At 50.9% G+C, this 25,936-nt stretch overlaps 8 protein-coding genes and 1 non-coding gene across 9 annotated transcripts; 3 read left to right on the forward strand and 6 right to left on the reverse strand.

The window, feature by feature from the left end:
* Window positions 1–1,480: 1,480 nt before the first annotated feature.
* Window positions 1,481–5,457, reverse strand: VTN77DRAFT_3864 (uncharacterized protein; the record flags this gene model as incomplete). The annotated part of the gene is made up of 7 exons (XM_069419859.1): window positions 1,481–1,559; window positions 1,619–2,286; window positions 2,339–2,598; window positions 2,655–2,864; window positions 2,914–4,803; window positions 4,873–5,329; window positions 5,410–5,457. The coding sequence occupies 7 exons, from the start codon at window positions 5,455–5,457 to the stop codon at window positions 1,481–1,483; spliced, it is 3,612 nt and encodes a 1,203-aa protein (XP_069277982.1).
* Window positions 5,458–6,155: 698 nt separating this feature from the next.
* Window positions 6,156–6,932, forward strand: VTN77DRAFT_3865 (uncharacterized protein; the record flags this gene model as incomplete). The annotated part of the gene is made up of 6 exons (XM_069419860.1): window positions 6,156–6,160; window positions 6,250–6,293; window positions 6,364–6,437; window positions 6,535–6,596; window positions 6,683–6,784; window positions 6,851–6,932. The coding sequence occupies 6 exons, from the start codon at window positions 6,156–6,158 to the stop codon at window positions 6,930–6,932; spliced, it is 369 nt and encodes a 122-aa protein (XP_069277983.1).
* A 288-nt stretch (window positions 6,933–7,220) lies between these two features.
* VTN77DRAFT_3866 (uncharacterized protein) lies at window positions 7,221–8,251 on the reverse strand (the record flags this gene model as incomplete). Its single annotated transcript, XM_069419861.1, has 5 exons — window positions 7,221–7,551; window positions 7,607–7,994; window positions 8,056–8,108; window positions 8,161–8,167; window positions 8,221–8,251. The coding sequence occupies 5 exons, from the start codon at window positions 8,249–8,251 to the stop codon at window positions 7,221–7,223; spliced, it is 810 nt and encodes a 269-aa protein (XP_069277984.1).
* A 2,596-nt stretch (window positions 8,252–10,847) lies between these two features.
* Window positions 10,848–10,964, reverse strand: VTN77DRAFT_t76. The gene has a single exon. It is a non-coding gene; the product is annotated as a tRNA-Ile (tRNA).
* Window positions 10,965–13,579: 2,615 nt separating this feature from the next.
* VTN77DRAFT_3867 (uncharacterized protein) lies at window positions 13,580–14,080 on the reverse strand (the record flags this gene model as incomplete). Its single annotated transcript, XM_069419862.1, has 1 exon — window positions 13,580–14,080. One exon carries the CDS (start codon window positions 14,078–14,080, stop codon window positions 13,580–13,582), a length of 501 nt encoding a protein of 166 aa, XP_069277985.1.
* A 1,146-nt stretch (window positions 14,081–15,226) lies between these two features.
* Window positions 15,227–17,288, forward strand: VTN77DRAFT_3868 (uncharacterized protein; the record flags this gene model as incomplete). Its single annotated transcript, XM_069419863.1, has 4 exons — window positions 15,227–15,382; window positions 15,465–15,522; window positions 15,591–16,297; window positions 16,362–17,288. The coding sequence occupies 4 exons, from the start codon at window positions 15,227–15,229 to the stop codon at window positions 17,286–17,288; spliced, it is 1,848 nt and encodes a 615-aa protein (XP_069277986.1).
* Window positions 17,289–19,289: 2,001 nt separating this feature from the next.
* Window positions 19,290–22,791, reverse strand: VTN77DRAFT_3869 (uncharacterized protein; the record flags this gene model as incomplete). Its single annotated transcript, XM_069419864.1, has 3 exons — window positions 19,290–20,609; window positions 20,661–22,273; window positions 22,323–22,791. 3 exons carry the CDS (start codon window positions 22,789–22,791, stop codon window positions 19,290–19,292), a joined length of 3,402 nt encoding a protein of 1,133 aa, XP_069277987.1.
* Window positions 22,792–23,458: 667 nt separating this feature from the next.
* VTN77DRAFT_3870 (uncharacterized protein) lies at window positions 23,459–24,647 on the forward strand (the record flags this gene model as incomplete). Its single annotated transcript, XM_069419866.1, has 2 exons — window positions 23,459–23,576; window positions 23,650–24,647. 2 exons carry the CDS (start codon window positions 23,459–23,461, stop codon window positions 24,645–24,647), a joined length of 1,116 nt encoding a protein of 371 aa, XP_069277988.1.
* Window positions 24,648–25,064: 417 nt separating this feature from the next.
* Window positions 25,065–25,670, reverse strand: VTN77DRAFT_3871 (uncharacterized protein; the record flags this gene model as incomplete). Its single annotated transcript, XM_069419867.1, has 1 exon — window positions 25,065–25,670. One exon carries the CDS (start codon window positions 25,668–25,670, stop codon window positions 25,065–25,067), a length of 606 nt encoding a protein of 201 aa, XP_069277989.1.
* Window positions 25,671–25,936: the final 266 nt, after the last annotated feature.

A 25,936-nucleotide genomic window follows, 5' to 3' on the forward strand; every position in this document is an offset into this window, starting at 1 on the left:
CCTGACTATATGTTCTGTTCCGTTCTCTTCTGCCTTGTCTTGTATTCTTGCGTCAGCATCATCCTCATCGACTGATCGATCGATCATCCCCATTTTTGCACCTGATTTAAATTTTTAACATCAGCATCTCACCATCGGGTCCATGGTGGATGGATTCAATTGAATTGAATTGAACTGAATTGAATAAGATAACAATACAATACGATAGGATAGGGGATAGGGAATCAGTTCAAGCCAAATAAATGAATCTTTATTCAGAACGGCCAGCAAGCAAGCATCATGTATGTAATTAACCAGGGGGGTTTTTTTTCGTCGCTTCGTCGCTTTGTCAGCGCCTAGCAGTAGCAGTCAGTCTTATTTTACTCCATAGGTGGGTGATCTCAGTCACCCGTGAAAAACAAAGCAAGTACCCGCCCGAAAGATGGGAGCTGATCGACCATGTTGGTTTTTTTTTCTTGGCTTAAAATCAGCATGGTATTTTCCCCCCTTGATGTTTTTCTTGATCTTTTTTGTCTCGTCTTGTCTTAATAAATTCACAGTCAGTCAGTCAGTCACCTTCCTACATTAAACCAATAAGACTTTAGCAAACTCTAATTCTTGATCTTTCCTTTTTTTTTCTAGTCATCACTATTTTTTTTTCTGATATTATATATATATATATAGACTAGAAGTTCTACCTATCTATCGTATTCCTCGTCAAAATTCATTCATTCAGGCATCTAGATATCTTATACGTTGCCGTCGACAGTTCGAACCGAACCTTCCTCTCATGTCATAATATTAATAGGAGAGTGTTCTTGTCTAGTCTGATCAAGAAAAAAAATTCTATCGTTTTATGATAAATAGTTTTCGTTCGACAGAGTGAGTACATGTAATGATTTTTTTTTGTCATTTTTATCTACGTTTGTATTTTTTATTTTTTTTATTTTCAATCAGGGAAACATATCATATTTCTCTCTTTCTATCTATCTCTTTAAATTTATTATATTATATTATACTACACTATACTATATTATTATTATCATGAATTTCATTTCGTTAGGGTCGTATGTATGTGTATTGTATGTGTACACGGAACAGAATAGAATAGAACAGAATAGACAGACACATCGGGAAATACTCCGTAGTTTGCTTGGGTTCTGTTTGGTTTGGTTTGATTGGTTGGTTGATGATTGATGATGATGATGATGGCTGCCTTTCTTTTCTTTTCTCTGCCTTCCCTTTCCCTCTCCTTGATCGTACTCCTCTTTGTCGATATATCCCTTTTATCTGGATCTGGATCTGGATCTGTCAAATCAATCATGGGGGAGGCGGGGGGAATGTTATCTATGCCTTTGCTTGCTTGCTTGCTTGCTTGGTAAAACGTCAAGTCAATAGAATACTCAAACGACCATACAACACCACGCGCCGAGTGTGATTAGGTACCGTAGCCGAAAAGAAGGAGTAAATAAAAGAAAGGCATAGACGAGGAGACGAGGGGTTATCGAGAACCGCCCGAAGTGATGATCCTTCGAGCCTCGTCGGGATCGATTCCGAGGATGTTGACGAGGTATTCGATGCTGTAGACGAAAAGAGATTAATAATGAGTCCTGCCTGATAAAGCTGCGACTCCACTCACCTGGTATCGTAAGCCAGCCTTCGTCTCTCTTTGACGAATTCCTTCTGGCATTTCTCCCAGGTCTCTGCGCGCTCCTTGGGAGAGATCGTCTTCACGCGCATCTTGAACGAGGCGCTCACGGGGCGGTGGTCGGATGCGCGCACTTCGTGTCGCCGATACTCCAGCTGCTTGATCCTCCCTACACCCCGGTACAGCACCCGATCGCACCACGCGGGCGACCGCTTCTTTTCGCTCGAGTCGTACTCATCTGATCCGACGTCGTACTTGTATGTTGGTGCGAAGGTGATGGGTGCTTCGTTGAAGGAGCGCAGACGGAAACCAGGGTTCTTGCGCTTGGACGCCAGCAGTTGATCCCGCTCCAGCAGCTTTGGGAGATTACCGTTGCGGACGGCTTCAATGACGACATTTCGAGGCATCGAGTCAATACGGTAGTTGAGATCGCCATTCAAAATGCAGATCTCGTGATCCAGGATCATGGTCCCGTCACCGCCGCCAACGAAAAGATCGGTGCGTGCCGTGAGGCTATGCTCGGCAGGCAGCGACTCGCTCTCGAGAATGGCTGCAATATCGTTGTTACGATGCGCCGTCTGTGTTTGACCGGCCGCCAAATGACAGTTTATGAAGCACATAGAGCTGTCATCAAGCACGAATCGAAGAATCAAAGCACCCTAATGAAATAAGCATTCTGAGGACGTATCGAGCTCGAATTTATCGACATACCTTATTTCCATGCAACCCACCCATACCTCGTTTCACCTCCGCCGAACTGATGTTTCGCACTCTTTGTCGTTCCTTCTCTTTGATGAAGACACATGTAAACAAGCCTACCATGTTCGCTGTATGAAGGAGAACATATGACTCCTCAATGGGCATGACGTCGTTGATAACTGCAGCCAGGTGATCTCTCCACACCCGATATTGCCGGCTCATATGTTCCTTTTCATGATTGTCCCGCTTCTTGCTGCCCATGAGCAAGCTCTCTGAAGTAATTGTCAGTATACAAGAAAGCACAACAGTCTACGAAGGGACGACGCACTGGCTGTGATTTTCTTGTCCTCCAGGTCCACCAGCTCTTGGAATCCGAAAACTAATATCTCGGGAGGATCTTCAGGGTGGATCGCATCCTGAATAAAGGTGCTGTTTTGCAAATCACGCGGCACCGAAGCCCCCGCGTTCCACGTCACGATGGCAGCTCGAATCTCGCGGAAATTGCAATATTCGACGTCCTTGCTTTGCATCCTCATCTCTGCCTCGAAGTTAGCAACGTGGTCCCCACACTAACAGTATAAACCTACCGAGCCAGTCGTCTTCTAACATCCCATCCCAGAAACGGATAAAGTTATCCGTCCCCAGAGAGGTGACATGAAGACGATTTACTGTCCACAAGCTACTTGGATCCAGGACAAGACCACAGACAGGGCTCTCATGAGCATGCCAATCCTTTTTCACAGTCCACGGGTTGGTCGACGTGTCATAGACGTAGATCATGCCAGTCATATAAGCGGCCCATAGATAGTCCCCGACCACCGCCAGAGAGTTGATCTTGTACACGCTCACGTTCACAGAGGCCAAGCAGGTGTAGTCAGTCGAGGAATAAACAGTGACTTTTCCATCCGCATGGCCTAAATACACTCGCCCCCCGTCTTTTGTCGTGTGAGTTCCTGAGGTGACTTCCCCGGTGTGATTGGCACCCAATGGCCTTTTCAAAACGTGAAAAGAATCATCACGCGCATTCGGTCGATAAATTCGTACCTCCTTGCCAGTGGCCAGCCACAGCTTATCACCTACTACCATAGAGAATGTGTGACCCCGTGCAACGCGATCGTGAGGATGGCTGTAGCTATACTGCAGGTTTGGAGTACCTGTTTCGTCGGGAGGCCACAGGAGCAGTCTTCCTTCATCATCAAGGGTCCACATCTCCTTCTTGTGTCGATGTATCTTGATGACCTCCCGGCGCGAAGGGTATGCTCTTGAGGCGACAATCGACTGCGTGTTGATATCGACTTCGTGCAGTTCTCCGATATTCGTACCCAGCCACAGCCGCGTGCCCTCATCCTCGAGACCCCTACCAGGCTTGAATGCCACTGATAGCACCTTCACAGTCTCCCCATGACTTAAGCCCACAATCTGTTCGCCAGTCGCGATGTCCCATACCTTCGTCAAGTACCCAGTGGTACAGACGTACTTTCCACATACATCAAACTCGCGGGTGTTGTATCCCGTCGCTATAGACAGGGTCCCGGATTTGAAAACCGGTGGTCGCCGATTTACCTGGGAAGAATCCGGGTAGTCCGTCCGTGGCACCGGCGTGTCTTCCGGCACTTCTTCCTCATCTGAATCATCCGGACCCTGGCTTGGAGCTTGCTGCGAGGACATCGGGTTGGTGTATTTTGTCTCGCGTGAGATTGGAGGTGGGCGAGGTCTCGGCGTCTGCGGGCTGTCCGTAGCCAGCTTGCCACTGACGGAAGATGGGGGGTTCCTAGGAGGAGGCGGAGGGGCAACTTGCGTATTTGTTTCAATTGGGGGAACCCGGTTGGCAGGATGCGCCTTCGCTGGTCGCGACGGCAGATCGATTGAGTTCCTGGATGGAATCTCAGGGGTTCTCGGTTCCGAAGCACCTACAGTGCTGGAAGGCCGTCCACGGAGACCACCACCCCGAGGGGGTAGACTAGGTCGATCTTCTGGATGATCACCGGTCGCCAGCTTCTGGCTAGGCAGAGCAGAGTCACGGGCATCGCGAGGTTGAGCGGCTGGTCTGATGGTCGGTTTGGTGTCCCGGGAAGGCTCGGCAACAGGCCGTGGCCTCGTAGATCCCAGTTCTCTCGCATCCACGGAACGTTGCACGGACGGGGCTAACCGAGGGGACTTGTCGACAGACGGCGGCAGAGAGAGAGGCTCGGGGGACAAACGCGAAGATACCGGAGGCGGAAGCTTTGGAGATTTTCTCGGTCGCGTGCTTTCAGCTGGGGTGGGCGGAGGCCTTTCCGGGCTGCTCGGAGGTGTACTGAAGGGAGAAACTCTGTCTTCGATCGGGTTGCGTTCAGGTTCAGGCGTCGGCGCAAGCGCTCTTCCCTCCGACTGGGAGATGTTGGCGGGCTTCGCAGGTATCTTTGGTTTCTCTGCTCTGTTAACCGGCGGCGGAACAGAGGTGCTTTTCGCTTTTCCGACGGGAGAGACCTCCCTCCCTGAACGACGAGGAACATCAACGGAACTGCCAGAAGGAGAGGTTGGTGTCTTGGGACGGGTATACGAACGAGGTGAGCTCTGCCATGAAGCAGCTTTGGGAGAGACATCTGAAGCTCCGCGAGACAATGAAGCCCATTGCTCACCTCCCTGTCGAACATCGACTCCACGAGGAGGGGAACGAGGCGAGTCCACCGTCAGAACCGGAGTCAGATGCGGTGAAGATCCAATCTGCATCGACATCGGTCGAGAGTATCTTCGTCCTGACGGTCCATTACGGGGCGCCCCAATGGGTCCTCCATTTGAAGTGCCGGATGATGTCCCAGTTTGCAGATTCTCAGTCGCACCCCAAGGAGAGTACGGGCGAGGTAGGTCCAGCGATGCACGTCCAGCAGGTTGCGAAGCGTCCGGTTGATCGCGCGGTTTTAAGAAGCGGGAGGTGCTCTCACGCGGCGTACTGGCACCCTTCGACGACTGTCCGGAGTTGGAAAGGTGTTCGAAATGAGATAGAAGGGATGACACAGGCCTCTGTAATTGCAGTCAACCGTCAATACACTGGTATTGATTGCGCCAGTAGCACACTGAACAGTAAAAACGAAGGAACTTACAATAGGAGCATCGTCGGTGCCTTCTTTCTCCGTCCTTTTCTCATCCATGGCCCCGAGGAGAAGTCTGGCACTGGAAAGAGTGCCGCAACCAGCTCATATGTCGCGGACCCCTTGGTTTCCCAATAGCCTGTTCAGCAGATGTTGTGGAGTTGAAAGAAAAGAAAAGCGCAGATAGAGTGTCCCCGAAACCGGGAGACGTTGGTAGGAGCTCAACCCCTAAGGAATCGACGCAGAGGATCGCAGGGGAGCTAGTCCAAGACTGTAAAATGTGTCGCCCCAGGAGACAACCGGTCAAGCTGTAAATCAGCCCTGGTCACTGGGCGCAAAAGACATCGACCAAATCGTCAGTGGCTCGGAGGGGAGGACAATCTTTCGGCACGCCCGCGGGACAAGTCAGGAGTACGGGGTCCGTAGGCAGGGCTAACTGTAGCACACGTTAGGGAGAAACAGGAACGAAAGACAAAAGATCTGGTCGACACAGCTTGGACAAGGTCCGGGGCTGGAAGAGGCGGAACCTCTCTTGAGGGTGAATTGTTTCGCGGAATAGAGCTCTGGGATACGCAGGCGTCGGGATCTGGCCTTCTCCGTCTCCTTAGTTAAGTTAGTTCCCGACCCAGACTCTTGTCACCGGCCGTTTCGAGATTGTTTCAACAGCAGTCTAGATAAGTACTGCAGAACCACAGAAGAAGACATAAACCCCTGATCAGCTTTATTTTGCTCTTAATCTAATAAATACATCCATTACAATGTGGTGAGTCCGCGCTGCTGCAACCATGCATACCTTCCCCACCACAAAATTTCTCCACAGCGAAAGACATGCGGACTGACTGTTCTCGCCAGCAAGCACATCCTCAACGCCCAGGTGTCCATCCGGTCCCCGTGCTGTACGTGACAGATCTTCCGTCGAGTCTCGTCCGTCGTCGATAGCAAATTAATCATGCCCTGAACCCGCAGGCCGAAAATGGTTCGATTGCGCCGACTGCCACCGGGAGCAGGAAGATCACCCTCTGCTGCAGTCCTTTGACATGGTACGTCTGAGATGACGATACGGAAGTGTTGGGACCGGTAATCCCGGAGCAATACGAAGACGAGAAATGCTGAGCGAGAACTTCTCCGGGTACCTAGACGTTTGCATGCAAGAAATGCAAGAAATGTTTCCGCAAGGACGCATCGCAGTTTGAAGAGAGGTAAGGGACACGAGAGAGGGGGAGCGCATTTTCCAATCACCAATCTGCTTCCCAAGATCAATACTAAGTTTCATGTGAAAATGCAGTGACGAGTACTGCCCGCATTGCGATAACCACTTCGTCATCGAGGCCGTGACCCCCCAACCCGCGCTGCAAGTGGAAGGCGAGGACCCACGTATAGATTCGAGGTATGTTATCATCTCTTGCAACCTGAGATATCTATCCTGTACAGGACATCACTAACGTCCGACAAGAATGATCAAGGACGACCGTATACGTGGACATGCGGAGCGATCCATCTTCAACGTCAGGGATGCCGCCGATCGGCTGGGTTAGCCTCGACGTGAATTGGTCATGATGATATGAGTTCTTGAGATTTTACTACCGCCGTGGCCTTTGCGATGATTGTTTTTCCTACGAGATATCCCCGGGTGCGACATATCAAAGAGCAGTTATAGATACGTCGAGCCCCATGACAACGTAAGGCAGCTGTGCAGCTGTACATCCAAAGTTTTTTCTTTTCTTTTTTTTTCATTGCATGGGAGAAAACGAAGTTTCGTAAACCAGAAAGAAGATCCTTGTAGCCTCTACAACGCCCCTTCAGAAGTCGTACAGTACGCGCATCTAGCTCTCGGAACTCTCTCCGCCGCCCCGCGTTAATATCGCGGCAGTGCCCGTCCCAGGCGTCCGTCCAGTCTTCTTCTTCGCCGCCTCTTCCTGTTTCTCGGCTTCAATATTCTTGACATAGGACTCGATCTGCTCCGTAGGGAGCATTTCCATAGGCTTTCCAGGGGCCATGATGGCGATCTCGATATTCTTGGCTCCTGTCTGCACCACCTCCAGCAACGACTTAATGGTCAACTGAATGGTGGTCTCACGATCCATGTCATCCTTGTAATTCCTCTCGAGGAACTCTCGCACAGTCTTGCTCGACCGGCCAATGGCGTTTGCTTTCCTAGGGGACCGTCAACCTGTGGAAGCGAATTTCCCGCACAGCAATCAAGCCTTACCATGCAGAATAGATCCCGGACGGTTCCGTCTGGTATAGCCGGGGAACATTGTCGCCCTTGTCAAACCCAACAATCAAGGTACTGATTCCGAATGGCCGAACACCTCCGCTCTGAGTGTATCGCTGCTGCACTCCCGCAACGTATTTGGTAATGTATTCGATAGACACGGGATCCTCAACTGTCAACCGGTGCGACTGGGCCTCCACCCTGGCCTTGTCGATAAGGATTCTGGCATCGGCATTCAACCCGGCGAAGGCAAGGCAGACGTGGTTGTCGATCAACCCGATTTTCGAGGGCGTGATTCGGGTATCTTGGAGCTTCATCGCCGATCGCTTCTCACATCCTAGCACCACAATATCCTTGCCCTTCACACCCACCGCGCAGGTCCCTGTTTGGAGGTAATATAATGAGCATCCCACTTGAGCCTAACAGCTAGCGCCAGCGCATACCTCGCTTGACAGCCTCAAGAGCGTATTCGACTTGGAAGACGTGCCCATCGGGACTGAGTGGAGGTTAGAGATTGTATCCTGGAGCTTGATAAAAGATCATTTTACCTGAAGACTGTTTCATGTTAGAAGGAACGTCCAAACGAGGGGGCCAAGGAGCTATCCTACCTGAAAGAGCTCTGTCGTATCCCGACGCCATTTTAGACTGTAAGAGGGGGTGGGGCCGCGATAAAGCTCGGATTCAGAAAGAGGGAAGTAAAAAGGAAGACGTATATCAAATAGCTATTGCAGAGATTGGAGTGGGAAGTTGTGAAGCATGGAGAGGTTGGAGATGCGGCCAGCTGCTGCGATGACGGATGCTGGGGGGACGCGAAGCCCGCGGCTGCCTCACAGAGCTGCGGAAGCGCCCAGCCGCGCGGTTAATTCTTGCGCGGCAGCAAATATAATACAGAGTGAAATTTTATATTGGAATCAACTTCTCTTACCCACCAGTGTTCTCTTAATTATTATTGGATTTGTTACAATACCTTCTATTGTTGAATACTTTGTAATTACTGGTCTTGATATGTACTGATCATGTACTGTACCATTGAATTGTTTGCCTGCTATCCTTCAGATGCTCTCGAATCAATTGAATGACCAATGCATTCTGTTCCAAATGGACACTATGATTCGCATTGCTGATAACCTCCAAGCGTGCCTGGGGAATCCGAGAGGCAATGAATTCGGACTGTGCCGGCGGACAGATCCAATCCTTCTCCCCAACCACGACCAGTGTCTTCGCCGTGATTTTGTGAAGGTTGTCGCGATAATCAAAGAATTTTTCCGGCTCGGCATATAGGTCGTCTGGCAGAAACAGTCAGTATGCATGTCGAGGGCACTGTTCAGGGTACGGACTATGAGACTCGGCAAAGAAGATCGTGTCCAGGTTCTTCTGCAGTGCAATGTTGGCGTCGAACGTCTCGCTGTACAGAGGTGCGGCGGCATGCATCACAAGACGGAATTCGAGGTCGCTGTCAAACCGGCCGAAGATCTTGTTCCGCAGCATCTCAATGGACAAGCCGGGCGCCTTGTGAATTCGTTGTTCGAGGGCTTTGATGGCTTGTTCTTCGTCTGAAAGCAGAACAAAATAGTCAACACAGACACATACGTATAGGTATATATCTAGGTACACTCGGACTCACGATGATAAGAAGGCGCCGTCCCTCGCAGAATCAAATGGGAAACATGAGAAGGGTATTTGATCGCATACTGCTGCGCCAAAAACCCTCCGAAACTGCCACCGCAGATGATACAGGGCATTTTCGGGCCTGCAAAATGCTGCCGGATAGCCTCGATGTCCTCCACGATTTGCGCAAAGGTATATGGTTTGGTTCGGGAGCTGCGGCCATGACCGCGAAAATCAAAAGACAAGACGCGATACTGATCGGAGAGAGGAGAGTATGCTTGGAAATCGGAGGTATGGTCGCCTGCTCGCTCTCAGCTTAAAATTTTAGGGACGCTGTCGCGGAAAAATGATACTTACCAAACCCTCGTCCCCCATGCAGAGTGATAATCAGAGGGGCGTTATGGGGTCCTTTCAACCGGTAGGCAAGTCGAGCGCCGTTGATATCTATATATTCAATTTCCACCATGGTTTAATCCGCTATATACTGAGTGCACTATATATATGTACAGTGCCAGACAGGCGATCGATTATCATAAGTTCTGTGCTTTAAAATTGTTGAAAAGGAAAAAGGAAAGAAAATCGTAACGACAACGTAGATGAATCAGAACAGCTAGATTGACCAATAAATCAATCAATCTTCTACTAATTAATTACACTGCATATCGCAATAGGTGGAGCAGCTCACCTCACCTCAGAATCGACTACTATCCCGACCCAGGTATTACTCACCACTTTTTTAACCGAATTGGGAAATGCGTGCCGGAGCTGAGCCCGACTGAAGGCGGGGTTTCATTTGCAATTCGACATCAAGTAATTGCCAAATATTTCCTTCTGCAGTAGCAAGGGCCGTACTTGATAATATACTGACTGTTTCCTACAAACACGGTGAGGAAAATATCTGCGACGACATCTGTGCCAATACTTTTTTTTAGTTTTGTTAATAGAGAGTCAAGTATCATCTATGTCAGCTAGTCACCAGCCATAGAGTGATCGTTTATTGACCAACTATTACTGTACCGGGGCAGATTCTTAGATGTGGTGTTTTCAAAAGAGCCGGTTGATAGTAACTAACCACGTTTTGACTCAGACAATCAATCTACCTACCTCCTATCTATATTATATTGGATTGGGCGTCAAAATAATCCAATTGATCGCTTGGTTTTTCATTAGAGAAAGTATAGATAGATTGATATGTATCCCAGTGGACAAAAAGCTGCAAGACAAGACAACGCTACTTTCTTGATGAAGATTTATAAACAATTTTTTTATTTCAAAACAAGGTAAGAAGGTACTTCGTATATATATCCCTAAATAATGGCGACACAAAAAAATAAAAATAAAAAGATCATTCGAAAGTCGTATTCGATAAAAGAAATGTCAAACAAAAGTGGGTGGGTGTGTGGGCCATATAGAAAAAAAAGAATGTCGACAACTGCCCCCGGTGCCTGTTCCCGGCCTCCCACCGTACACAGGAGGAGCTATCACATCTCAGCCATCCTTGCGGCGCTGAGCTTCCTGTGTACGGTGAGAGCCCAGGAGCCCGGGGACGGGGCACTGGGGCCAGGTTGTCGTCACGACGCATTCTAACTTGGGGAAGGTCAAAAGTGGCGCACAGAAAAATTTAATCTAGACCAGGACGGGTTCGAACCGTCGACCTTCCCATGGCCAATCATATAGAGTCACCTCTGAAAGAGAGTGAAGCATCTATATAAGAGGAACGTGCTAACCACTGCACCACTGGTCTGAACTCAACTTGAATTTTGTGTTCTTTTTGATTTTTTGAAAGTTCACATATGCATATCTCACTTCTTTTTGTACTCCGGAGTATGTTCTGCTTCGAGGGAAACACCTGAAATTTACCTATGCCAGGGACGTTTGTCCCCTAGCTCCATCTACCGTTACTACATGGGCTCCTTACCTTGCCTACCTGCTGTAACATAGTTTCTTAACTGTGTCTGTATAAAGAACCGGTGTAGATGATGAGCGAACTGCCTAACAAGATGAACTATCTGCTGAGCAACAACTACGTCGAATTAGTAGTAAGGTCGCTCATTATTGGCGATAATATCTGAAAGTCTATGGCAGTCTCGGTTGGACTTAAGCAATCTGGATACCTACCTATCTATGTACATCATACAGATGATCGGAGAGCCTGCAGGCTACACAAGGATTCGTTGTTCCTCATTACCTTCATATTCGAGGTGATTGCGGAGGCAGAACCGGACGATGCGTCTTTAAGATTCGGACTCGGTTTGTTGGCGTCTCCTATTCCTATACCACTCAGACCAGCATAGAAATCCATCTCCAACGCGCTGTGGTTCTTCTTTCCATGGAAACAAGAACCCTTCAAAACGATCAATCGCAGGACGATAATCTACGGGGTCCGCAATGCTAAAGCCGTACATTCTTCTTTGGACAAATCCGCGAACATTGTAACAAACCCAAATCCCATTAGCTAGTAGGTTTATCTAGAAGCTATGAGGCGGTTCAGAACGAAGAGACTAAGCTGGGGGAGAAAGAAGCTATCTACGAGGTCCAGCGAGATATCTCACGGATTCTGCCAGCAATATGCCTCACCGCCTAGTGCACCGCCTAGTTCGGACCGTCACAAACATAACTCAACCCGAATTTCGTGTAAGGAGAATCTTCCATAAACTTGCGGAGCTGCGGAAGTCCTCGATGCTGGGTAGTATCTTCGTCTTGACCTGGCTACATGATTTTGGTTCGGATCTTGTGGTCAAGGCAGAAAATAAGTGCGTAATAAATGCAGTGGCATTCCCTCGTTTCCGCTCTTTGAAACGAGCCCAGAAGAGCTTTAGTTCTGGGAGTCACTTTTCCCAATCGGAGACGCTATCGGATGAATCTGTGAGGGGCCAAAGCCTTGCTGTCTAGAAACTAGGAGCTCATAAAAAGGATTCGCTGGGGAAGGAAGAAAGGAAGGAAGAGAGAGAAAGGCACGCGAGTTATATCAACAGGAGTCATGTGATGAACAACAAATGGACCAATCAGAAAACGAGAGCGAAGCTGAGTCAGCAATATGGGCTTAGCCCACAACAGAATCTCCTGGCTGGTGGAAGAGCTAGGCATAGAGTTGAATTCGCAAGAGAGTATGGCGCATCTGAAACTCGGTTTGGTTCACTGTGCGGTGATGAATACGAAAATAGGGTCCAGCACGTGCAGCCACACAAGTAGAGTACTCCAGGAAAAAGTCAACAGCCTCAAGGACACTGACCATGTACTCAAGTGACTGCTGATTGCGTGGTATAGTTGCTGGTGGGTTGTTATCCGCGTCTTTTCTCAGGTGACGATCTAGGAACGATACCAGCTGTTTCTTATCCAAAGGGCCGGTGGAACGAGCAGCAATAATAGCGTATAGGTATTGATGAAGGGCCCCGTCCAGGGACCGCTTTAAAATTGCCCTTATTATATATAGCACGGAAGTTAACTGCGAATGCTATTGCCACTGAGGGGAAGGCTTGTAGAAGCCTTTGTAAAGTTGACAGGTCCTCAAGACTGACCATGATTGTTGCATTGTATTTCGACTGGAAGGTCAAGGAATCCGAGACGAACCGACATTGTCTGCAAAGATATCTTGATAGATGGAGAGCAGGGTTCTGACTGAAGAATCTGATGTGATTAAAAATTCTGAAGAAGCTCATAATACTCTATCGATGTGCGGAGTACATGAGATCTCGAAGATGACTCTTACTGGAGGCAAGCGAAGCCGAAAAGGGACGCAGGCAACAGCAAGTCGAATCTTTGAATTGCAATGCACATTCAAGAGCACCCTGATTTGCGACGGTTAGTGAGTCACTGAGCTTTTGCTGGGCATGACTTTTGCATACTTTCGCCAATCACCCTTCTTGAGGTCACTAGGAGCGCTGGATCGCCTCTTGCTCTCCTCCGAGCCGGTTGTGAAGTACCTGAGACTAGCTCAGTTTATGAATCGATAGTAGGACTTGTGAGAGGACGCATGACTCTCGTCTGATCTAGACGAGTCTATATCCATAAAAAGAAGGCTGCCATGTGCCGAGACGAAAGTCATACAATCTCCGGTCAGAGCCACGTGGAGACTCCAACAGGAACACGTACCAAGGAGTAGTTTCAAGGAGCTTGGGCCATCAGGCTAAAGAGAAAAGCTGGCACTGACAAGTGATCTGTGATATGTCCATCGAGAGAGCAAGGATAAGAAATCCGGGTGTTTCAGAGTACATATTGATCGCGATCAGACACGCCTGCCACGCCATGGAGGGCTCGCGCCGCGTCATCCATTAAGCGCGGCTAAATATTTGTTTCATGGGTTTAGCCAGAATCGAATAAAGATGGCCAAATTCACTGCAGGCGTGTTAATCACAGGTTTCAAAGCGTAGTCAATGATGATTGACTAGATTGAAATTGTCGATGAGTATAGGACATTCTGGTGTAGCATCGAAGTCTTGGAGGACCCTTGAATATCCTCATGGATAGAATAATAATAATTACGTGTCTTGACTCTTGACGCAGTCGATGAAATCCAATTTCCATCCACTTTCCGTCCAGGCTCCAGCTTGGATCACAGGTTGCGGGCCTTGGCACCCTGCGTACGAGTAATGTTCGCAGCTCTCCCCGGCCAGTGATGGCGCCGTTTTTCACGTGTTCCTCGTCATATCCTTTGGCTCCACCACGTTCGCGTAGGCTTGTAGCAGGTGATACGGAGTACAGAATGAACTCCCAGTCAAAGTCACAACGGCTGAGTTGTCCCAAATTGACAAAACGTTTCCTTAGCATGTGCACGACGCGTGGTGGGGAAGCCAAGGCAAGGGGTGCTCCGTCGAAGCTGTACTCGTGCTGTCCGAGCTTCCAGGCGGTACTCCGGAGCATGGTGTGCCGTCGGCTGCCCAGCTGTCAGGGGATACTGCCTCGACCGCATCCTTTTAATCCCACCACACTCGCATCCTCGTTTGCTTCATCAAAGGTGTACAACGGAATCATGCAGGTCACACAGAGATAGGCACCAGTCACCAGGACCCTGGAAACCTGTCCAGCACGGAGTACACGGAGTATTAGATGACAGCCGTGGAAGGAAGCGCTTGCAGTCGCCCATCCTCCCGATCGAGTGGACGAATCACCATGCTCCAAATGGGACGCTTTCTTTGGATGCCGCCTGGAGCCATCCACGGGCCGTCCAGCAGTGATTTTCTCGTTTTCTCGTTTTCTGTGTTCTATCCGGAGTATCTTTCCAGTGTTTACCCCTCCTGTGAGTTTATTAGGAAGAAACAAATAATCAATAATCGCGCATGCGCATGTGCATAGGAATCGATTCAGTTGGAACAGAACAGAACAGCAAAACCGCAACAGACTGAGAAATCAGCCTTATTTGTTCGAGTTCATTTGTTAGGTAGTAATAATAGAATTGATAATTGCATGAGAAACCTTGAACTTTATCATCTTACTTGCATACTTTTTTCCTTTTTCGTTTTCTTTTTTCTTTGTCTCTTTCGCTGCATGCGAGTGTTATTCCTAGACTAGTCTGGAATATTTTGATATTTCAATGGGATTATTCAGACTGGTAGTAATCCGTCGGCAGATTCAATGTGGTCAGTGGTCATCCTCACTGATCAGGCTTCCATCCCATCTAGAAACAAAATAATAGTCGACTACCATGATCCATATAATGTACGCACTAGGTCAGTGCAATGCGTGGGCGGCCCAGGCTGGTCGGGCGGCCAAGCAGCGGTTAGGTCGCGGCTTGTCGCTATCTCCGTGTCGTCTCAGACTTGACAGCACAGGCTTTCCCTTTCCCCCAAGCCCGAAACTTTTCTGATCCACGGTCCACCAGCTGCGAGCACATCTTTTTCTCTCCTCTTTCCCTTCCACTCGCCCTCCAAACCTCCTCCCCCTTTCCCTTCCTTCTCCCTCTAACCACGGTCACGACTGCCTCCCGTCGTGATCGATCTGCTCCTGCCGCAGGGACCTCCGTTTGCCCACCTTGCCCTGCCCGTTCCGGCTTCTCCCACGCAGCGAGAGATGGCATCCGCCCCGGCCACCACGCCGAAGCTGGACCGCTATATCGTCATCCACGTCGCAACCACTTGTGACGAGCATGGCGTTTACGTCACCAAGGACTCTGCCGAAGTGATCGAGCTGGGATGGATCTTGCTGGATACCAAGACGTGTGAGGAGGTAGGCGACGCTGCTGTCTTGTCTGCTTTGCTGCCGCCTGTTCGTCCCGCTGACCGAGGCCTCTTTTTTCCTTTGTGAACAGCTGCATCGGGAGAGCGTCCTTGTCAAGCCGGTCAACACCCCCATCACTCCCCTCTGCAGTAAGTCCAATCGCACCAATGCCATCCGCGTCGTCGATTTACGGTCAATGGCTGACGGATGGAAAAAGCGAGCTTGACCACCCTCACGTGGGAGCATGTTCGCAATGCAGGGACTTTCCGGGATGCCATCAACCGGTTTGATGCCTTCGCCCAGGAACATCTCATTTCCAAGAATCTCGAGTTCTCGTTTGTGACTCTGGATTCCTGGGATCTGCGTGTACAGCTGCCCCGTGAGGCTCGAGACAAGGCCGTCGTTTTACCCCCGTACCTGCAGCACTCTCGCTGTTTCGACTTGCGCACCGAATACCAGAGATGGCAAACCCACCATCCGGAGTCATTGCCGTTTGGGCCCAGCTCTCTGGCCAATATTTGCGCCGCCCTCGAAGTCGAGCCTGTACAGTCCTCCGCGCCAATCAAGCACAATCTTCCTTTCCATCTGCAGGCGTTGGCGCCGGCGTCTCCGCGACGGGCCATGGAAGAAGCCATCACGCTGGCCCGAGTCCTACGAGGTTTAATCCGCAAGTCCCAGCCGCCTCATGAACATCCCGAAATTTTGACCCGTCCCATGGACGCAAGAGCGGATGTTCGTGCATTCCTGGCGGAGCGCAGCAAGGTCCTCCACTTGAGCGGCTTGCCCCATGACACTACTCAATCCGAGCTGGAGAGCTGGTTCACTCAGTATGGAGGTCGCCCGATTGCCTTTTGGACGCTTCGCACGCCGGACCAGCACAAGCCCACTGGTACAGGGTTCGCGGTGTTCTCATCCCATGAAGAGGTACAGTCGCTCTGAATGTCTGTTTGGTATCTATTTCCGATGCTAATTATGTCTTCTTGTACAGGCTGCTGAGAGTCTCTGCATGAATGGCCGTGCATTGAACGAGAAGGCCATTGAGGTCTCTCCCTCGTCCAGCCGGGTCCTCGACCGTGCGGCCGAAATCCTCACACCGTTCCCGCCATCCAAGAATCGCCCCAGACCCGGTGACTGGACTTGCCCCTCTTGTGGGTTCTCCAACTTCCAGCGCCGTACGGCCTGTTTCCGCTGCTCCTTCCCCGCGGTCGGTGCTGCGCCCGACCCCATGGGATATGGAGCTTACGGTTATGGTCCCCCTTCCATGATGCCTCCTATGGGACACCACGCAGCTCATGCCATGGGCCATACTCGTGGTATGGGAGGCAACGGAGGTGTGGTCCCATTCCGGGCTGGTGACTGGAAGTGTGGCTCGGAGGGTTGCGGCTATCACAACTTCGCCAAGAACATCAACTGTCTGCGCTGTGGTGCTCCGCGCTCCGGGGCTGCTGTTGTTGCCGACTCTGCATTTCCCTCTCCTATGGACCCTCCGTCGGGCTTTGGCATGGGCCCAGGCTCCATGGCCAGTACTCCTGCTCCTGGTCCTTTTGCCTCGACTGCAGGAGGCTTCGGTGGTTTCGGTCAGCAATTTGGGGCTCCGCCAAACAACTACGCCTTGCCGTCTGCTGGGCTTGGAAACGCTCCTGGGCCCTATCCTCCCATGGGCCAGATGAACGCCGGATATGGCTCCGCTAACGCGTCCCACTCTGCGGCCTCGTTTGGCAACCCGGCGACCCAGGCTGCGTTTACCGGAGCGGATCACGGACCCCAGTCCAACGTGTCTAACGGCAATCTATACGGCAATGACGGCTCCAACGATCCTTTTGCATTCCTGTCCTCGGGACTTGGTGGCCTCACCGTGAGTGACGATTCTCATGGTCGCAGAAACGGTGCCGCTGCCAACAAGTCCCCAGCATAAACGCATATCTTCTTTTTCGCATTTCCCCCCAAAGTTCAGTAGTAAATCTGTGTGTATGCTTTACCGTTGGCATAGGTGTGGATCGTGTGTTGTGTTGTTTGACGCGTACATGTATACGGGAATTTGGTTTGGTGCATTTGGCAGGAAGGAGCTGGCTGGCTGGGAGCTTGTCGCTGATTCTCACGGGTTTTCGCATTTCCTCTTTCTCTCCCTAATTTTTTTTTCTTTTCCCATGAGCCATGTTCGGCTTTTCTCTGCGTTCTGTTTTCTTCAGTTGTACGGCTAGCTCCAGACACAGTCTGAGGGACGGGCTGTGAGCTTCGATTGGGCTCGATGCTTCGTCCCTTGCTGGATGCTAGCGCTCCCAGTGACTTCTTGCCTGACACGTCCTCAGATGGCGAGATACCTTCGTTTTTCTTGAAACGAAACATGGGACATGCAACATAAGTATCAACATGGCATGACATTGGCATTGGGATGATTCCACGCCCATTTCATGGCTATTACGAAGTGGGAATGCTGGTATGGTCACGGAAAAGGATACCATGGAACGGACTGCGTTGGGGGTGTTGGGGCATTCCTTTCAAGCTGGCAGATTTTCATGGCACAAGCACTGGCAGAAAGGCGGCATGGTAAGGCACACAGTATAAAAGAGTTCTTGTTGGTCCATAACGGCTTCTTTTGTATTTGGGAAAAAGTCGTCATTGTTGTGGGATGGATATACAAAAGGATGTGAGTGATAAATTGTATTACATCGGGGAGGGAAAAAGGTTGGTTTTCTTCGTTGGAAAGAAAATTACTACTGGTTTTTGTTTACATTTGGGAGGGACAAAGACAGGCTGGAGGAATCGACTGACGACGGCTTTTCTGACGGCTTTTCTCCCGTGCTTTTTCTTTATTTTCTCATTATTTTTCTTTCTTTCTTTGGCCTGCCGAGCTCGACCATTTCTGTCATCATCCATTTATTTACTTAGGTAGTTATTTATTGCATTTTTCTTTTTCTTTTTTCCCCTCTTGTTCTCATCTGGTGAATTTTGGCCTGGTTAGCGAGTAGTTGGTCGGTGGACGAGCAACGCATAGCAACATATCATACATATATGGTACAGGTTTTTGTCTACTGAGAGACACCGACCTAGATTATTGCTTTTCGACTTTTCGTCCGTTCCTTCGTTTCATCCACTATCATTTCGTTGTTTCATTCATCTTCCCCCTCTTTCATTCTTCATATCCTGCCGGGTAAGGCAGTTAGTGAGAAGCAAAGAACAGAACAGATATAATAATCATAATAATAAATATATACCATCGATCTTGCAGTTTGTCGTTCGTTCGTTCGTTCGTCCGCTCGTTCCCTGTCTATCATCTTATTTATCTCTGTTGTAAAGCCTGCAACTACCTACCTACCTACCTAACCTACTGACCGGGCTGAGACAGACGAACTGACTGGACTGGAGGGTGATGGGGAAAAAAAAAGAGTCTACTGTATTTTAAATATGGGAAGGTCTTCGCTTATTAATTTATATAGTTGTAAGAAGTCTGTCTATCTTTCTGCTTTCTGGTCTTCTTCCACCTTTCTTATTCTTCTTAGTAGTTTAGGTGGGTTGGTTAGGCTGCAAATATGAGCCTCTACATGAATGAAGACTTTGATAGGGATAAATTCTAGGTAGTTAGTGGTATGGAAGAAAAGGGTAGTCAGTTATCATAGAGGACATGAACGACGTAATTAATTGTCCTGTCCTATAAAACAAACAAACAAACGAAGAGGGGAAAAAATTTACAAAAGAAACAAAGAAAAAAAAAGCAAGCAGAACCTGGCTACAGTAGCTCTCTTTCCCAAAGTACGTACCCACACCCACGTAGAACATCAACCCGTCCAATCATCCAGAAGGAAATCAATAATCGTAACGGTAACGCATTAAAGTAAGTTGAAGAACAAACAGAAGCCAAGCCAAGACAATTGAGAGAGAAGGAACTGCGGCATCAGACAGCCAGGTCGCTGTCTATTTACTCCGGCTCCTGACTATTCCGCTCAACCTTGATGACTGTGTTGTCATCCTCGTCCTCCTCCTCGTCCTCTTCGGCGATGGTCGGGTCAACCACCACTTCCACCGCTGGATAGTGGTTGCTGACCACAGACGGTTCCCTAGATTGTCGTCGAGAGTCGACAGCTGATGTGTACTCGGTGTCTTCCGTACCGGCGCGTTCTCTGCCGCTGCGTGCTCCGGCGTCTTTGTTGGTGGACGCTTGAGACGAAGAGGCTGCGGCGAGGATCTTGAGGATCGTGTTCTTGACTTTGACGAGGGCGTTGCGACCCGTCGCGTCGGGGGCGACTCCGTCCTCGATGGCTTGGTCGAGGAGGGCCTTGACGGACTCTGCCAGAGCCACGTTGGCGGGATCGATCTCCTCGCGCGTGCTGCGTGCACTCGATCGGAATGCATCTTCGCCTTCAGGGACACGAGATCCTGCTCTGGAAGGGGCGGTGCCGGGCGGGGAGATATAGACCTTGCCCAGCATCGAAATGAGCAGCTTCTTCTCTTCCTTGGAGCATTTCGTCGGGCCCGTGCTGATCCCGAGGACGCGCTCCAGGATATCCTTGACCAGGGCCAAATGCACGTAGCCGTGGGCACTGGAACTGGCAGCTCCACCCGAGAGGACATTCTCACCACCCAGTCCCACCACTCGTCGCTCGTCAGTCCATTCCACGAGCATTCCGATAACGCCGGCCATGAGAGCCTTCACTTCTCGCTCGCTCGCAGTCTCGTCAATGTCGCCATCGCTGTCTTCCTCGGCCTCCAGAGAGAAGAACTCCTCTGCCGCGTTCAGGACGGCCCGGACCACCGGTACTGCCACTTTACGCATCCGCTGCGTGTTAGCGAGACGCGAATGGCAATACACCGGGAAGAAATACGTGAGAGCCTGCCTCAAGACGGGGTTCTCGCGGGTACGGGGGTGGAAGTAAGACATAATGAGAGACTGCAGAAGAGTTTCGATAGAAGACTCGTTCAGTTCCTTGATGGCCGGGGGAACGTTGGGTCCCGAAGGTGAAAAGACGTTCGTAAGCAGGAGCTTCGAGAGAGCCGTTGCCGCTGCTGACTGCACGCTAGCAGGAGAATTCGCTTTGAGGGCCTTCGCGAAAGCCTTCAAGAGCGGCTTCTGGAACGCAGGAGGCGACACGGTATCGCTGTCTTGTTGCGTGACAGGCAGGAGCAGGGAGGGGTGAGTGGTCAGCATGTCTGAGAGAATCTGCAATGCCGTCACCTGCAGTGCCTCGTGTCCTTTGTTGAAGCAGTGGATGAACAGAGTCATGTTCTCCTCCGCCAGAGTCTGGACCACCGAGTCAGCATTGTCAAACGAAGCCAATGGATAAAAATTTACCTTATCAAGCAAGCAACACAAACCCAAACACTCCAACCCCCTCTCCCGGATCGGCGCTTCGTGGCTCCTGACTGCGGGCACGACGAGGTTATTCAACATGGTCACCAGGTGCATATTCTGCTGCAAGTTGCCCTCGACATTTTGAAGCATGCACTGCGCAATGTGCAGACACTTCATGTTGATCATGATCTCTCGGAGGACCTTTGCTTTGGCTTTCTCCTTATCAAAGGGAACCTCCTCGTCGTCACCTGGAGTCTCTGATCGGTCGCGACTTCTACGGGAGCTGCTTTCATCGCTGAGTTCAGACCTTGCCGACACAAAGCTGTCCTCAGTAGCAATGGCATCGTGGACTTCAGCAACAGCTTCAAGAACGACGCTGCAGAATTCGTTCTCACCCGCGGCATCTGGCCCGCAAACACACCGCAGCACCTCAACCGTCAACTTGGTACACTCTTCCGGCAGCTCTGGCACGGCCAGGTTTTCCCGCAACAAGGAGAACATCTTCCGTCGGCCGACTTCATCGCTGTAGTCCAGAGTGAGGGCGATATGAAGAAGTTGCTCGACCACGAATTCGATTTCCATCGTCTCTTCTTCATTGGCTTCACCCGTCAGGTTAGCCCGCTTCAACTTCTCGAGAAGAGCCGAGGAGTATTTTTGCAAGAAATAAGCAAGAGCCGTGACTTCGGGCATCTTTTCGTCCGCGAGGCTCTCAAACTTGCCATCGTTCTCCACTCGACAGAAATCGTTGAAGCTGCGCGCCAGGAAAGCAGATTCTGCGGTGAGCTTATCCCAGAACTTTTCATCAAACACGACTGCCTCTCGGTAGTCGGGACGGCCCTCCCAGAAGCTTCGCATTGCTTCGTGCGCAACGCCACCCTCCATGCCGGAGTTGACAACGTCAATTCTCTCCAGCAGTTCCAAAAGCGCCGGCATATTCGGTGGTGAGACTTGGCCCACTGGTCCTCCTTCCTCCGGGTGATTCCCGGCACAATCTTCGATCCATCGTTCGTAGAATAGCTTGCCGGTCGCTTTGCGCACATTTTCATCTCGATCGCGCAGACCCCATCGTAGGAGTTTCTCACGCATAGACAGGGACAGATGTCGGAAGTCTCCAAGGGTAGGTAGCAAGCGAGAGTAAAGAGCACGCCGCGTCGCAGCGTCCAGATCGCGAGCTCGTTCCAGGAGATAGGGAAGAGTAGCGGGAGTCAGTGGCAGATTCAGCAGCAAGGTCTTGCGAACATCAGCAGCGGCGTCATTCTGGAGGATATCGATCAATTTTTCAAGCAGTGCTGTAGATCCGTCATCGTCTTCCTCGTCATCGCCATCGTTGCCGACTAGTCGAGACAGACCCAGCACTGCCTGCACTCGGACAGCTGCCTCCTTGTCCCGGATTCGCTTGAGAAGGCCGTGTCTAATCATACGGTATGTTTCATCGTCAATGGAATCGAGTGAATTCACGATATGGGATACGATCTGAGTCGCGCGATATCTCACGACCTTGTCCTTCGCTGCCAGCAGCGGGACCATTGTGGAGGCAAGGTTAAAGGTGAGGCGGGCTGTGGGCGTTTCTGAAAACGTCTCATCGTCATCTGAGGGAGTAAAGATTTCCGCATCTATCAAAAGATTAGTCTACACGCGTTGTCAGCATGCCAGTGTACCCACCTTTCTCAGAGGCGTGGCTCAGAAACAGTCCCAGAAACCGAATGATGCGGTCGCCGACAGGCTCGGTTTTCTTGACAGGAAGCACTCGAAGCATACACCGGCTGATTTCGATATTAAACTCCTTTTCCGCCAGGGTCTCCTCGCTTCCTGGGATCTCTCCACCCTGCTCATCTTGTTGGCCAGCATCCTTATCATCCTTTTTCGCCTTCTTCGGAACGATGCCACAGCAGTGTTCCTGAATCTTGCGCAATCGCACCACGAGCTTTCGATGGCCGGTTGTCGAGCGCTGGGCATCCGCGAAGATGGCGCAGACATCTGCGCGCAGGTGCGGGGAGGTGGTTGGGGCGGCTGGTTCTTCCGGTATTGCGACAGACGGCGTGGCTGAAGGTGCCCGTTTTCCAGCTGCGGCAGTCTGTCCAGAGGTTTTGCGCGTTGCTGAAGAGGTCGAAGGCGCCGTTCGAGCAGGCATGGTGATTGTAGTGTTTGCTTGACTCAGCCAAGTACTGCGCCGATCATAGGTGTCGCTAATCTGGTATCACGGAGACGGTTCAGAGAGCGGTTGAAAGGAATCTCGTGGGAAGACTCCTTCTAAAGCAAAATCCAAAACAAGATCCAGTGTCGTCAAAATCTCAGTCGCTGTTCTGTCGTAATTGTTGGTGACTGCGGAGAGCAGTTGTTGACAGCGCGGGTAAAAAAGACTGCCAATGTAAACAAAGCTAACCGGATGCGGATGATACTGCGCTAAGATAAGGGCTAGGGCTGGCATCTACCTACCTAGGTAGGTAGATACCTATGGTATACCTGTACTGTTCGAGCAGTCAGGAAAATATATCATATCAATCTAATAGAATATTGTACTTGAGTTATTCACTGGAGTATTTATTCTTCGTATATTCTTCGCCAATACTTCTTGATGTTTCTGGTTATTTGCTATCAACCCACTTAAGCATGCCTCACCACGTGACCGCGGACTGCGGCCTGCGGCCTGCGATCTCCGCGCTGACTAAGGCCGACAATCGGAATCGCTGCGGAGAATGTCGAGGGCAGACGTCGTGGCAGGACTCCCCACCTCACTTTTTCTACAAGACAATTCGGTCTTTGAAGGGATAAAACCACGCAGGTGAGAACTGCTCACGATGTTCAGGCGCGGAGTCCGCCAATTCGCCACGACGGCGCTCCGGAGCGCCGAGGCGTCGACCTCGTATCACACCCGGGTATCCCAGGCGCAGGGGTTCGTCAACGGCCTCACTGAAGGTAAGGGCCAGTCGCAATTGATATTTGCATGTAGTTATCAATCAACAGCACTGACGTGTTTTCGTCATTGTAGCAATTGGCAACACGCCATTGATCCGGCTCAAGCGCCTCTCCGAAGAAACCGGGTGCAATATCCTGGGCAAAGCCGAGTTCCAGAACCCCGGCGGCAGCGTGAAAGACCGAGCTGCGCTGTACATCGTCAAGGATGCGGAGGAGAAAGGACTGCTGCGACCAGGCGGCACGGTCGTCGAAGGCACGGCCGGAAATACGGGCATTGGCCTGGCGCATGTGTGCCGGTCCAAGGGCTACAAGCTGGTCATCTACATGCCCAACACGCAATCGCAGGGCAAGATCGATCTTCTGCGGCTGCTGGGTGCGGAGGTCTACCCGGTGCCCGCGGTCCCGTTTGACGATCCGCAGAACTACAACCATCAGGCGCGACGACATGCCGAGTCTCTCGACAACGCCGTCTGGACCAACCAGTTCGACAACACGGCCAACCGGCAGGCGCACATCGAGACGACGGGGCCCGAGATCTGGGCGCAGACAGAGGGCAAGATCGACGCTTTTACCTGCGCGACGGGGACCGGTGGCACTCTGGCCGGCATCACCCGGTACCTCAAGACGGTCAGTAACGGACGAGTGAAGAGCTTCCTGGCCGATCCGCCGGGCAGCGTGCTCCACAGCTACATCCAAAGCGGAGGCAAGCTCATCGAGCGAACTGGAAGCAGTATCACCGAGGGAATCGGGCAGGGGCGCGTCACGGAGAACCTCAAGCCGGACGTCGATCTCCTCGACGGGTCGCTGCACATCAGCGACGAGAAGAGTATCGAGATGGTGTACCGCTGCCTGGACGAGGAGGGGCTGTACTTGGGGGCCAGCTCTGCGCTCAACGTGGTGGCTGCCAAGGAGGTGGCCGAGAAGTTGGGCAAGGGACACACCGTGGTGACCATCTTGTGTGATGGCGCCTATCGGTATGCGGACCGGCTCTTCTCTGACAAGTGGCTGCGGAGCAAGAATCTGCGGGATGCCATCCCCAAGCATCTGGAGAAGTACATTGTCTTGCCGTAGATGTAGTCGTTATAATAGAAAGAGCAACTTGTACTGTACAGGTGTATAGAAGAAGAATTCCCGTTCGTCTTGTTCGTGTGCATATGAAGTGAGCGAACGAACCTGGACCTTTGGCTCTCCTTTCTTTGGGACATATCTTTCCCTCAGACTAGTATACTAGGCTATAGGTCTCAATCGAATCCCCCTCTCGTTGAGAAAATAACAAGGCGATAAGGGGTATTTATGGAGTAAAATCCCTGCCCGCCAAAAAGCATATATAGGTCCTGGGTTCGTACCAAGGCTTCTTCTCACTGAATGAGAGAAGAGAAGCTGAGGGTGTGAGTTTTTTTTTATTTGACACAAAAAAAAATTAGAAATCTTATATGACGTGAATTAATCATCGCTTTTTTCGTTGTTTTTTTTTTACTCATATAGGACTTACTGTACAACCGTAAGGTTCCTCGACGCTCCATACCCATTATATCCCACCCCACGCAGATTCCACTGCGAATGCTCCTGCTGCATATTCCCCCCTGCATCCGTCGCTCGGCTGAGGATCTCCTTCCCAGCACCTGTGGGCATTGGCACGCATGCCTTCCACAGCGTCCAGCTAAATCTTCGATTCTGCGAACACGCAGACCCATCCAGCTCCAGCTCTGCGTCGATCCAGGACTTGCCGCCATCTGTCGAGACTTCGACGCGGGTGACCGGTCCGTGGTAGCCCTGCGGGACAGCGTACCCCTTCACCTCGACCAGGCCCGAGGAAGGAAGCTCGACGGTCTCGTAGTCGTCTGGCACGGCAACGACGGAATTCACGGGCATCTCATCCATGGCGGGGATGCGGTCCCAGTATTCTTTCGCCTCGGCGGAGTTTGTTACGTGGGCTGGTAGGATCTTGTAGTCGTGGCGCTGGTAGTAGTTGGTTGATTCTTCGTTCTGCACCGTGATGCGGTCGAGCCATTTGACGCATCGGGCGCCCGCGACGCCGGGGATAACTACTCGGACGGGGAATCCGTGCTTGATGGGGAGAGGCTCGTCGTTCATCTGGTTGACTTGGTCAGTGAGACGCAAGAAGGGTGCTCTTGAGTATGTATTTTGGGAAGATTGACATCCAACGCCAATATAACCTCTGCATCCAAGCTCATACACCTCCCCAGTCGGACACTACCGCCATACCATCCATCATCCTGACATTCAACCTGATAGCACGAGAACGCGACATGCAGGTCCTTATTTTCCTTCACACCCGCCTTCAGCAGGACATCTCTCACCCTCGGGCCTCTCCACTTGCAGTTCATAACCGCACCATC

This window comes from Rasamsonia byssochlamydoides (assembly GCF_041956645.1).
Source record: "Rasamsonia byssochlamydoides strain NRRL 3658 unplaced genomic scaffold VTN77scaffold_28, whole genome shotgun sequence".
In the NCBI taxonomy this organism is placed as follows: domain Eukaryota; kingdom Fungi; phylum Ascomycota; class Eurotiomycetes; order Eurotiales; family Trichocomaceae; genus Rasamsonia; species Rasamsonia byssochlamydoides.